Source organism: Callorhinchus milii, unplaced genomic scaffold, assembly GCF_018977255.1.
Source record: "Callorhinchus milii isolate IMCB2004 unplaced genomic scaffold, IMCB_Cmil_1.0 Scaffold31, whole genome shotgun sequence".
NCBI classification, from domain to species: domain Eukaryota; kingdom Metazoa; phylum Chordata; class Chondrichthyes; order Chimaeriformes; family Callorhinchidae; genus Callorhinchus; species Callorhinchus milii.
The window spans coordinates 451,799-463,215 of record NW_024704772.1 but is presented as its reverse complement, the minus strand read 5'-3'; the positions used below and the strand labels follow the sequence as shown (position 1 = coordinate 463,215).

The 11,417-nt window shown below is 51.2% G+C and overlaps 1 protein-coding gene across 1 annotated transcript; it reads left to right on the top strand.

The window, feature by feature from the left end:
• The first annotated feature begins 1,249 nt into the window (after window positions 1–1,249).
• On the top strand, window positions 1,250–9,964 carry LOC103191023 (ras-related C3 botulinum toxin substrate 1). Its single transcript, XM_042344985.1, has 7 exons — window positions 1,250–1,559; window positions 5,352–5,423; window positions 6,681–6,798; window positions 7,194–7,256; window positions 7,427–7,586; window positions 9,154–9,286; window positions 9,909–9,964. The coding sequence occupies exons 1-6, from the start codon at window positions 1,525–1,527 to the stop codon at window positions 9,282–9,284; spliced, it is 579 nt and encodes a 192-aa protein (XP_042200919.1). The 5' UTR covers window positions 1,250–1,524; the 3' UTR covers window positions 9,285–9,286; window positions 9,909–9,964.
• The last annotated feature ends 1,453 nt before the right edge of the window (window positions 9,965–11,417 follow it).

Here is an 11,417-nt window from a genome sequence, read left to right as displayed (position 1 = left end):
TTATTGTTGTTGTTTATTGATTATGTCGTGATTTTCAAAAAGTGCCTGAAATCTACACCTCGAGATCAATAACCCGATCAGATTGAAATCCGGGCGTTCAGATTCCCAAACTTACAGGATTCCCCCTTCAGTTACACACTGTGCGGCACATGGGCACTGGCAGACTACATGTAACGAGTAACACACACACTACACACTACACGCACACACTACACACACACACAAACACACCACACACACACTACACACACACACAAACACACTACACACACACTCTACACACCACACACACACTACGCGCACACACACAAACACACTAGACACACACACGCACCACACGCACACACACGCACAAACACACCACACACACACTACACACACACACAAACTACACACACACACCTCACACACATCTCAACGGCACCACCTCTTTGGTTCGATGTGAGTTTTATCATTTTCATGTTTTACTAAATAAAACCTGTTGGGCCTCCGTGTGTCTGGAGTACTGGAGCCTTGTTGGCAGATTGTTATGGTTGGGTGGGATGTCTGACACCCCACCCCGAGTCAGTGATTTTATCTGTGGGGGGGGGTGGGGGGCAATGTGGGCCATATAGTCCGTGCTGACACTCGATGCAGTTGTCGAGGCACTTGTCCTTCGTTGGTGACGTTAAGCCGAGCTCCCCATCTGCCTTTCCAGGCGGACGTTAAAGATTCCCCATTTGCAGTAAAGAGGAGGGAGATGACCCGACCGACAATTCCCCCCCACCCCCGACCCCCACCACCAGATACAATCAATCGTTCACCGCGTGGCTGTGTGCGAGGACATTGCCGTGTGTAACTTGGCTGCCACGTTCACCCACAAAACACACGTGCGCACTCGCGCGCCCGCGCACAGCCACACTGCTTTACAGTGTTGCCTGTGAAGGGCCTCGAGATATCGCGATGATGCGATAAGGTCGGCGCTAAATAATGATTCGGTCACTCCAATCCACGACATGTTTGTGGGACACTGCCACGTTTCGCCCACAAAACACACAGCCAATTCACGTCTCGAAGACGCGATAAGGCGCTGTATTAAACGAAAGGGTTATTATTATTATTATTATTATTATTATTCTGTCAAAGGCAGGGTTTGTTGTCGTGATTCTAAGCTTTACTGACCGTCTCCCACCCGATGCTCTGCCTTCACACCAGTCAGAAATGAAATCAAAAAACGTGCTGCTGTTGAGTGACGGAGGAGTTAGCCCAGTCACGAAGGCCAAGCTCTCAGGCAAGTGGGAGGAGAGACACCGAGGAGGAGAAAGGTTTGCTAAGTAGGAAGCGCTGTGTGTGTGGGGTGACGTTTGCTGTCAGTGAACCTGAAACAAGAAACGGGGCAAAAGGCAGATTCTCTATCTCTCTCTCTCTCTCGTGGCCCGTCAAGATCTAAGTCACCTTTTTGTTTTATTTTGGGGGAGCGCGAGCAGTGTGTTTTTTTTTATTCTCCCTCTCTCTATTATTTTACTCTGGTTACTAATTCGCAGGATGCAAGCCATCAAGTGTGTGGTCGTCGGTGACGGGTGAGTCCAAGCCTTCCGTTTCTTTTCAAACTCCCTTTTTTTTTTCTTTTCTTCGTTACCGACAGCGTTTGTTTTAATTTTGAATTTTAACTCCGGGCGTCGTGTTGCCTTGCGGTGTGTTGTCTGGTTTGGTGCTCCCTCATCTCTCTCTCTCTCTCTCTCTGTCACCCCCCCCCCCCCCCCCCCATAAATACACAGTCGGTTCACTTTACGGTATATTCTATGAAGCGCTTTGAGACGTCTCGAAGACGTGATAAGGAGCTGCATCAAATGCCAGGAGAGAGAGAGAGAGATCTCTTTGCTGCTCTTAAGTGTCTCGGACAAGCAGGGAATTCTACTGGGGAGAGAGAGAGAGAGAGAGAGGGAGGGAGAGGGAAAAAGGATGGATTGATGGAGACCCTCTTTCTCTCCCCCACCCCCCCCTCACACACACAAATTACGAGCTTTAAACAGTTGCTCAGTTTTCCTGCCATTTCAACCTCCCTTCCTGTTGTCAAATGTATACATGTGTTTTCAATAAGAGAATTCGTACCTGTTTTACTAAAAAAAAATGTCCACTTCGAGCTAAAACGTTTTGAGGTTTCCCCCCCCCCCGATTCCAGGGACGCGAGTTAATAAAAGCCGATAAACTTTTTTTTTTGTTCGAAGAGTAACTTTCGAATCATTTTGGTTTCATCCGAAATGGGATTTTTCGTTGCGTTTTTAACGTATCGTCAGATTGAAAGGTTGGAATTTGTAATGTGAATCAAACCCCTTGTTCCACCCCACCCCCCCCCCCCATTCTCCCCCACTCCCCCCCCACCCCCATTCTCCCCCACACCCCCATTTCCCCCCCCTCCCCCAGAGAGTATGTGTGTGTGTGTGTGGGGTGGGGGCCTGGAGAGAATATATGTGTGTGTGTGGGGGGGGGGGGGAAGAGTGGGGACAGCTTTGATGCTTAAGCTTTCATATTTGCCGAGAAATCTGGAATCTTCTGAAAATGTGACATAAATAGCCAACATTAGATGTTAATGGGATTTCTGACCATTTCTAACCCGTTAACCGGAGTTAAAAGCAGGAAGTGATGGTATCATTTTGACTCTCGCTCTGACTCTGAAAGCCACGCTCCTTGTCTCTCTCTCTCTCTGTCGCTGTCTCTCTCTGCCTCTCTCAGAGCGATGGTGTGGTTAGTAATAATAATAATAATAATAATCCTTGCATTTGATATAAGCGCTTTTCACGTCTTCTCGACGTCTCAAAGCGCTTCACAGAATAGACTGTACCGTGAATTGACCGTGGTGGGGGTTGCAGCCCAACAACAGGTTGGGTTATTGAGCAATGGAGATTGTGATCTGAGGACGAGCGGAATTGGTGGCGCAAGATCTTAGCCAACACTTAGCCAGGGGCCTCGTCGAGAGGACGTTATTAGGTAATCACCTCCCAGTGATGTGTTCAGCAGCGTCCCCTCAACCCCGCCTTGTTAAGGGGGAAAACGGGGGAATAAGGTGGAACGTTGGGTCGAGGGAGAGGAAGGTTGAGGGGTGACCTGGTCGGGGGCTTTAATGTGATGAAGGATAGCGCCTCCCACAGTGCCGTGCTGCCCCCCCCCCCCACTCTTCCCCCACCAGCAACCCCCACTTCATCCCATCGCAACCCATCCCATTCCGCCCTGTAAATGCAAGTTGTTGTTGTTGGAGGTCAGTCTCGACTGTGAGCTTAAAGTCCCCTCCACCGCCTGTTATTGGGGTTGAAATTGGTTGGTTCCCCTCTCAGGTTGGGGTTCTGTGGTTCGTTGTGAGCTTCCCGGGAAAGCCGGGGGATAAACCTTTCGTAACCGACCTTTCCTCATTAGCACACGGATGGACAGTTGCTACATTTTTGAAGTGTCGACGAATTATGAAACTCAGCGATTTATGCCGTTTCCTGTACACCTCCTCTCCTTCCCCTTCCCCCCCACAAATACAAACCCAACCCGACAACTGCGCTGTCTGACTGGACTGCGCTGACACCCGAAGCCTAGGAATCGCTTCGTACATCTTCACGTCTCTCTGCGCGGACCTTGGGCCTTGTCGCGTCTTCGAGATGGTTCACACAACACACTGCAAAGTGTGGTGACTGTGTGTTCGGCGGGTGAAACGCGGCAGCCCATTGCTCGGTGCGACTTTGAACCAAAGCGAAGTGGAGAGAGGCTCACTGGGGCGGGGTCGGGGTTGGGGTCGGGGTTGGGGGGTGGATGATGTCTCAGTTCACTGTTATTCTCACAGGAAGCAGCTCTCTCGCCCTCAGATCGCTTTGCGATAAGTGTAGGTTCGTGTGCAGTGAGGAAAACAGAGAAGAAAGAGAAGCGTAGAGAATGGCTCTCGTTTCCTGGGCCCTCAGCCTCACAGCTCCCTTTCTGCCCCGGATCCTGGCCAAACCTCGCCATTTTACAGCCCGCCCTCGCCCCCCATCACCCCCAGAGCTCCCCCCGCCCCACCCCACCCCACCCCACCCGGGTCAGGAGTGAGTCAGAGAAGCCGTGTTTGCTCTCGCTCTGTTGGGTTTACAGGACTGGAGGGAAAGGTCAACCTCTGCCATTGGACAGAGACAAGAGACAGTTTCTGCCACGGGATGGGGGCAGGAGGGAGTCCACCATAGATTGTGTGTGTGTATATGCATGTGTTTGTGTGTGTGTGTATATGTGCGTGTGCCCCTCACCCTGTAGTTACAGACATTCCCCCCTGGTTTCCTGTTGACCCTTCCTGTCCCTCAGCTCTAGTCCTGTCCTCGCTCTGACAGATCTGTTCTGGACAGATTGCCACAAACAAAAAGATTTCTTTCCTCTGTTGTGTTTTGGTGGCAGTGTCTCCCCTTAAGTGACTTCAAATCCTTCCACCCACCAAAGCTTCTATATACTGTGTGTGTGTGTGTGCGTATATATATATATATATATATAAACATATAAATGGGGAAGTAAAACCAAATAAGGGAAGTAGCTGCGTTTTCTAAGCCTAAGTAAAGGGAAATAGCGTCTGGCAAAACAGCAGCACTGCACGTCAGTAAGTGTGTGTGTGTGTGTGTGTGTGTCAGGTTGGCTCAGTCACCTCTCATTCCGAAGCTTATGGGTTCAAGCTCCCACTTTGGGCCTTGACCCCACACAGTTTAGGCTGAAGCTCCACTGCAGTACATTGTCGAAGGCGCTGTCCTTTGGATGAGACGTTAAACCGAGCTCTCTCTGTCTGGGGGCTGTCCACGGCTGACATTAAAGAGAAGGGGAGTTTCTCTTCCCCCAGTGTCCAGGTAAACAATCCTCCGATAAAATCCCGCATCCACTACACGGCTGTTTGTGGGGACATTGCTGCGCGCGAATCAGCTGCCGCCTTTGTCCACGAAACACACAGTCACTACACTTCACGGTGAAATCCTGTGAAGCGCTTTGAGGCGTCTTGACGATGTCACAAAGCGCTGTGTCGAATGGACAGATTATTAAAAGATTCCCATCGCACTGGCCTTAACCAACCATCCCGGTTACACCATTCACCGCTGATCGCCTGATGTTATTAATGATAATAATAATCTTTGCATTTGACACAGCGCCTCATCACGTCTTCGAGACGTCTCAAAGCGCTTCACAGGATACACTGTAAAGTGAATTGACTGTATATTTTGGGGAGCGTTCCACACACAGTCGTGGATTGAGTGACCAAATTATTATTATTATTATTATTATTATGGTAACCCCTCAGATTCGCCCCGACAGGCTGACGAGTGTCTCGCTCGCTCTCTCTGTCTCTCCTATGCCGGTAACCTGTGTTCTTTTCTCTTCTATTCCAGAGCTGTGGGTAAAACCTGCCTCCTGATCAGCTACACAACCAATGCCTTTCCCGGAGAGTACATCCCAACTGTGTAAGTAGCTCTTATCCACACGAGTGGCAGTGTCTCTGTGTGTTAGTGACCGGCAGAGAACGAGAGAGCTCCCCTCTCTAAGCCCTGACCACCCCTCACACCGTCACTAGATCGTGCCACTGTTCATCGGAGCCTGTGACTCTCGCTCTCTCTCTCTCTGTCTGTCTGGCTGTGTGCGTCTGTGTGTGTGGCTCTGTCTCGTCTCTCTGTCTGTCTCTCTCTCTCTATCTTTCTCTCTCTCTTTGTGCCTGTCTGCCTGTCTCTCTCTCTCCCTTTGTGTCTGCCTGACTGTCTGTCTGTCTCTCTCTCTGTGTCTATGTCTGTGTGTGTCTCTCTCTCTCTCTCTCTCTCTCGTCTTGTGCCTCTTTGTTCTGTCAATCCTCCAGACAACTCAATCACCCACTAAAGATCTGGTAATTGGAGTTGTGATACAGATCAGCTATGATCTTCTAGAATAGGGGAACAGACTTGAGGGGTTGAATGGCCTCCTCCTGTTCCTATGTTCCTATGTTTGGTCCTAGCTGTGGCTGGGGAAGTTTGGTAATTTTGGGAGGGAGTTTTCAGGGTTACAAAGTTCAAGTCCAAAGAGGTCATCGCAAACCAGGAAATTAAATAGGAAGTTGAGAAGAGAGAGAGAGAGAGGGGTGGGGCAGATTTAGTGAATTGGTGATGGATGTGTGGAACAAGATACCAGGACAAACAAAGGAACCAGGAATGCCTGGGGTGTGAGAGGAACCTGGCAACTTCCTGGAAACACAAACGTTTTGTTGGGTAAGGAAATGGGGCTTTCAGCCACTACACCCCCCAAACCTCTGCCTCTCTCCCCCCCTCCCCGCCCCCCCCAGCTCGTCCCTCTCAAGTTGTCTTCTCTGATCCAGAACAGTAGAACCAGAAGACAGGGCCTGCGATTGAAGGTGTGTAAATTCTAAACCAATCGGCAGGTACACTATTTCAGTGAGGGAATGGCAGTCGTATGGAACGGGCCCCCAAGGGAGACGGAGGGAGCAGAAAGCGTTTATTCTTCCAAAAGCAAATGAGATAGATTGGGACACGACATGTCAAGTGACGCCCAGGGTGGTGGAAGGCGACCTGGATGGACCTTGGTCTTCTTTCTTCTCGCAAATTCTTATGTTCTCACTTTATATTTAAATCCTACCTTTAAGACTTCCCTCTCTCCCTCCTGCCACTGTGCAGAGCTCCAGACACTGTCCTGTGGGAAGGAGGCGGCGTAAACGCAATTTGTTGTTGACGTTACAGATTTGACAACTACTCCGCCAATGTGATGGTGGACGGGAAGCCGGTGAACCTGGGGCTGTGGGATACTGCGGGGCAGGAGGACTACGACAGACTGCGACCACTCTCCTACCCCCAGACTGTACGTGGCCTCTCTTCTCTCTGGGGGAAATTTCTAGTCACGTCGCCAGCCTCTACCAAACCTCAGGAACTCCCTCCGTCTCGCTCCCCTCCCCTCCCCACCCTTCCTCTCTATCTCACTCCAATTCCTTCCCGACGAACCTAATTGTTACCCTGCTTATTGGATCGGGAAGATTCCTAGGTCTTTAAGGCTGTTGTAGCGTCTCGAAGCTCTTAACGGTGGCATAAATTGGTGCCAAATATGGTTGTAGCTACGTCTGTGGGATCGGGGTTCCAGTGCTATGTTACAAGACAGGTTGGGAGTTGGGGTGACGTGCGACAGTTGGGTGTGTGTCCGGGCTGTGGAGGAGAGGAGTGGACCGTGGAAGGTGTTAAAAATTCCTTCTCTTGTTCCAGGATGTCTTCCTGATCTGTTTCTCCCTGGTCAGCCCAGCGTCGTTTGAGAACGTTCGTGCCAAGGTATGTGCTGGTGGTGTCCTCCGAGCAGACATTGAGCCCAGCTCCACCCCCTCCACCTCCCCTTCCCGCTTTTCTGGGGGTAATAATCCCTTTAAAATAACTAAATAATAATAATTTGGTCACTCAAACCACGACTCAATTGTTGTTGTTGTTGTTGTTGTTGCCCACAGTGGTACCCTGAGGTGAGGCACCATTGCCCCAGCACCCCCATCATCCTGGTGGGCACCAAACTGGATCTGAGGGACGATCGCGACACCATCGAGAAGCTGAAGGACAAGAAGCTTTCCCCCATCACCTACCCCCAGGGCCTCGCCATGGCCAAGGAGATAGGTACTGGCTCCCTCTCACTCTCTCTCTGCCGGTCTCACTCTCTCCTTGCATCAGTCTCTCTCTCTCTCTCTGTCCCTCTCTATCTCTCTGCGTCAGTCTCTCTCTCTCTCTCTCTCTCTCTCTCTGTCCCTCTCTATCTCTCTGCGTCAAGTCTCTCTCTTTCTCTCTGTCCCTCTCTATCTGTGTGGCTCTCTGTCTCTCCCTGTGTCAGTCTCTCTTTCTCTCTCTCTCTGTCGCTCTCTGTCTCTCTCGCTCTCACACTTTTTCTCTCTCTCTATTTTTGTCAGTCTCTCTCTGTCAGTCTCACTCTCTCTCTCTCTCTCAGTTTGCCTCTTTATCTCTGTCAGTCTCTCTCTCTGTCAGTCTCACTCTCTGTCACTCTGTCTGTCTCTATCTGTCAGTCTCGCACTGTGTCGCTCTCTGTCTCTGTCTTTCTGTGTCCATCTCTGTCATTCTCTCTCTGTCTCTTTCTCACTATTTCAGTCCGTCTCGCTCTCTCTCTTTCTCGCTCTCTCTCTTTCTCGCTCTCTCTCTTTCTCGCTCTCTCTCTTTCTCGCTCTCTCTCTTTCTCGCTCTCTCTCTTTCTCGCTCTCTCTCTTTCTCGCTCTCTCTCTTTCTCGCTCTCTCTCTTGCACTCTTACTTCCTCTCTGATCCTGTCGCTCTCTGCCTCCCTCTCTTTTGCTCTCGGTCTCTCTGGCACTATCTCTCTCTGTCTCACTCCCTTTGTTACTCTCTCTGTTTCGGTCTCTCTCTCTCTCTCGTCTCACTTTCTTTGTCGGAGGACGGGGGTGACGGGCTCTCTCTTTTTCCAGCCCCACTCCCCCTCCCCCCTCCCCGCCCCCCGCCCCCACCCCCCACAGCACTCATGCGAGCCTGTTGTGCCAGCGATCTATAATGAGATCCGGACGTGGGCAGAGGTGCCTGTTGGAGGTGGAGCAGATAGTGTGGTCGGCAGTTAGGCTTCTGTGTTTCCTGCCGCTGTCACTGCGCACTCATTGGCCTGTGTGTGTGCGTGTGTGTGTTTATGTATATACGTATGTGCGTGCGTGTGTGTGTGTGTGTGTTTATGTGTATGTGTGAGTGTGTGCGTGTGTGCACGTGTGTGCATGTGCATGTGTGTGAGTGTGTGTAAGTGTGCGTGTGTGTGTACGTGTGTGTGGGCGCGTGTGTGTGCGCGTGTGCGTGTGTGTGCACCCTTGTTCCCCTTGTGAAAGCTAATGGGGCTGCAGAGCCTGGAGAGGATAGGGGTGATGGGCTCTCTCCCTCCCTCCCTCCCTCTCACTCCCTCTCTCACTCACTCCCTCTCTCACTCACTCACTCACTCACTCACTCCCCACCACCTCCTCTCTCACTCCCTCTCTCACTCACTCCCTCTCTCACTCACTCACTCACTCACTCACTCCCCACCACCTCCTCTCTCACTCCCTCTCTCACTCACTCCCCTCCCCAATCTCTCTTCCTACCTCCCTCTCATGCCCTCTCACTCCCTCTCTCTTTCTCCCCTCCCACCCTCTCTCTCCTCACTCTCTCTCCCTCACTCTCACACTCTCCCCCTCTCTTCGTCAGGGTCAGTGAAGTATCTGGAATGTTCCGCACTGACGCAGCGAGGCTTGAAAACTGTCTTCGACGAAGCCATTCGGGCAGTGCTGTGCCCCCCCATCACAGACAAGAAGCAAAAGATTTGCAGACTTGTTTAACGGTGAGCACCACACCCCACTATCCCCCCCTCCCACACCCCACTATCCCCCCCTCCCACACCTCTCTTCCCCCCTCCCACACCCCTCTTACCCCCTCCCACACCCCTCTTACCCCCTCCCACACCCCTCTTCCCCCCTCCCACACCCCACTATCCCCCCTCCCACACCCCACTATCCCCCTCTCCCACACCCCTCTATCCCCCCCTCCCACACCCCTCTATCCCCCCCTCCCACACCCCTCTATCCCCCCTCCCACACCCCTCTATCCCCCCTCCCATACCCCTCTACCCCCCCCTCCCACACCCCTCTATTCCCCACTGTTTCCCTAGCAGTAAGTAGTATCCCGGCTGTTACTCGATTGGTGGATCACTTTTCCGGGAATAATAATCCTTTTTAAAAATGTTTTAAATTGAGATAATAACAATGTGGTCACTCAACCCACGGCTGTTTGTGGGGACATCGCTGGGCGCGTTTCACCCACAAAATACAGTCACTACACTTTGCAGCACATCCCGTGAAGTTCTTTGCAACGTCTCGAAGGCGCGATCCGGTGCAAGGATTATTGTTATTATTGTTATTGATTATGTGAGCCGCCGTAACACCATCACTTGGTCTCCTCCCCAGAGCCAACCACCTTCACCGTGTCCAGAGCAGAGGAATGTGTCGCTTCAGAAAGAGAAGAAAAAAGAAAGAAAGAGAGAGAGAGAGAGAGAGAGAGAATTCATCCAACCTGTCCATGCCATCAACCTGTTATAAACGCTTCAATCCTGGGACACCCCCCCCCCCCCCCACCCCCCACAAACCCACAGCCTTGTGACTTTCCCAAATCCCGATGTGGGGAGGCATTCCCGATTCCGGGATTGAACCCTTCATTCCCGAACATGACCGGAATCACCTGTTTTTTCCCCGTTTAGTGACGATTATTAATAATAATAATAAAAAAAGCTTCTTTTACATTCAATTTTACAAAGGCAGTAAGTTTTTTAAAAAAAAAACTTAACGCCTTTGGAGAGACGTCGTGAAAACCGGGGAGAGAGAGAGAGAGAGAGAGAGAGCGGGGACCAGCTCTACTCTCACCCCATTCCCTGCTCTCTCTCTCTCTCTCTCCATCGTGTCTGTGCTGGGGCTCGCTCCCCCACTGGAGCTCTCTCACCCCATTCCCTGCTCTCTCTCTCTCTCTCTCCATCGTGTCTGTGCTGGGGCTCGCTCCCCCACTGGAGCTCTCTCACCCCATTCCCTGCTCTGTGTGTGTGTGTCTGAGTGTGTGTGTGTGTGAGCGTGTGCGTGTGTATCTGCGAGAGTGTGTGTGTTTGTGAGTGTGCGCGTGTGTGTCTGTGTGTGAGTGTGTCTGTGTGAGTGTGTCTGTGTGAGTGTGTCTGTGAGTGTGTGTGAGTGTGTCTGTGTGAGTGTGTTTGTGAGTGTGTGCGTGTGTGTGTCTGTGTGAGTGTGTCTGTGTGAGTGTGTGCGTGTGTGTGTGTGTGTGTGAGTGTGTCTGTGTGAGTGTGCGCGTGTGTGTGTGTGTCTGTGTGAGTGAGTGTGTGTGTGTGTCTGTGTGCGTGTGTGTGTCTGTGTGCGTGTGTGTGTCTGTGTGTGTGTGTGTGTGTCTGTGTGCGTGTGTGTCTGTGTGTGTGTGTCTGTGTGAGTGAGTGTGTGTGTGTGTGTGTGTGTGTGTGCCTGTCTATCAATACCTTTTATTACCTTATAAACCTTCCTCCCACAGAAACTGTCAGCAGTATAAATATCGTATGTCATGTCCCTCGGAGTCTGAGCCAAGAAGACGTGATGGGACTCTATATCAAACATACGGATTATTAATATGATATGTGTCGCAGTCGCGGGAGGTTCAGTACACTCACCGCACTCACACCAGGTGGCACTGTGCCTCGGTGGCGTTTTGGACCCAAATACACACGCGCTCTGATTTATCAATCGTCCAAACCACCGAGACCCCTCCCCCCCCCCCCAAAGCCCTTCACAAGCTTCACCCACAAAATATACAGTCACTTCGCTTTACATTCGAACCTGTGACGCGCTTTGAGACGTCCGGAAGACCCGATCAGGCGCAGTATCAAATGCAAAGATTATAATTAGTATTAATGTTACTAAGTGTAGTGACTGTATTATCGCTCTCTG

Excerpts from the sequence above, each read along its gene's own strand:
- LOC103191023 (XM_042344985.1), top strand. The coding sequence starts at position 1,525 with ATGCAAGCCATCAAGTGTGTGGTCGTCGGTGACGG. Across the intron at positions 1,560-5,351 it reads TGTGTGGTCGTCGGTGACGG|AGCTGTGGGTAAAACCTGCC; the intron begins GTGAGTCCAAGC and ends CTTCTATTCCAG. Across the intron at positions 7,587-9,153 it reads CGCCATGGCCAAGGAGATAG|GGTCAGTGAAGTATCTGGAA; the intron begins GTACTGGCTCCC and ends TCTCTTCGTCAG.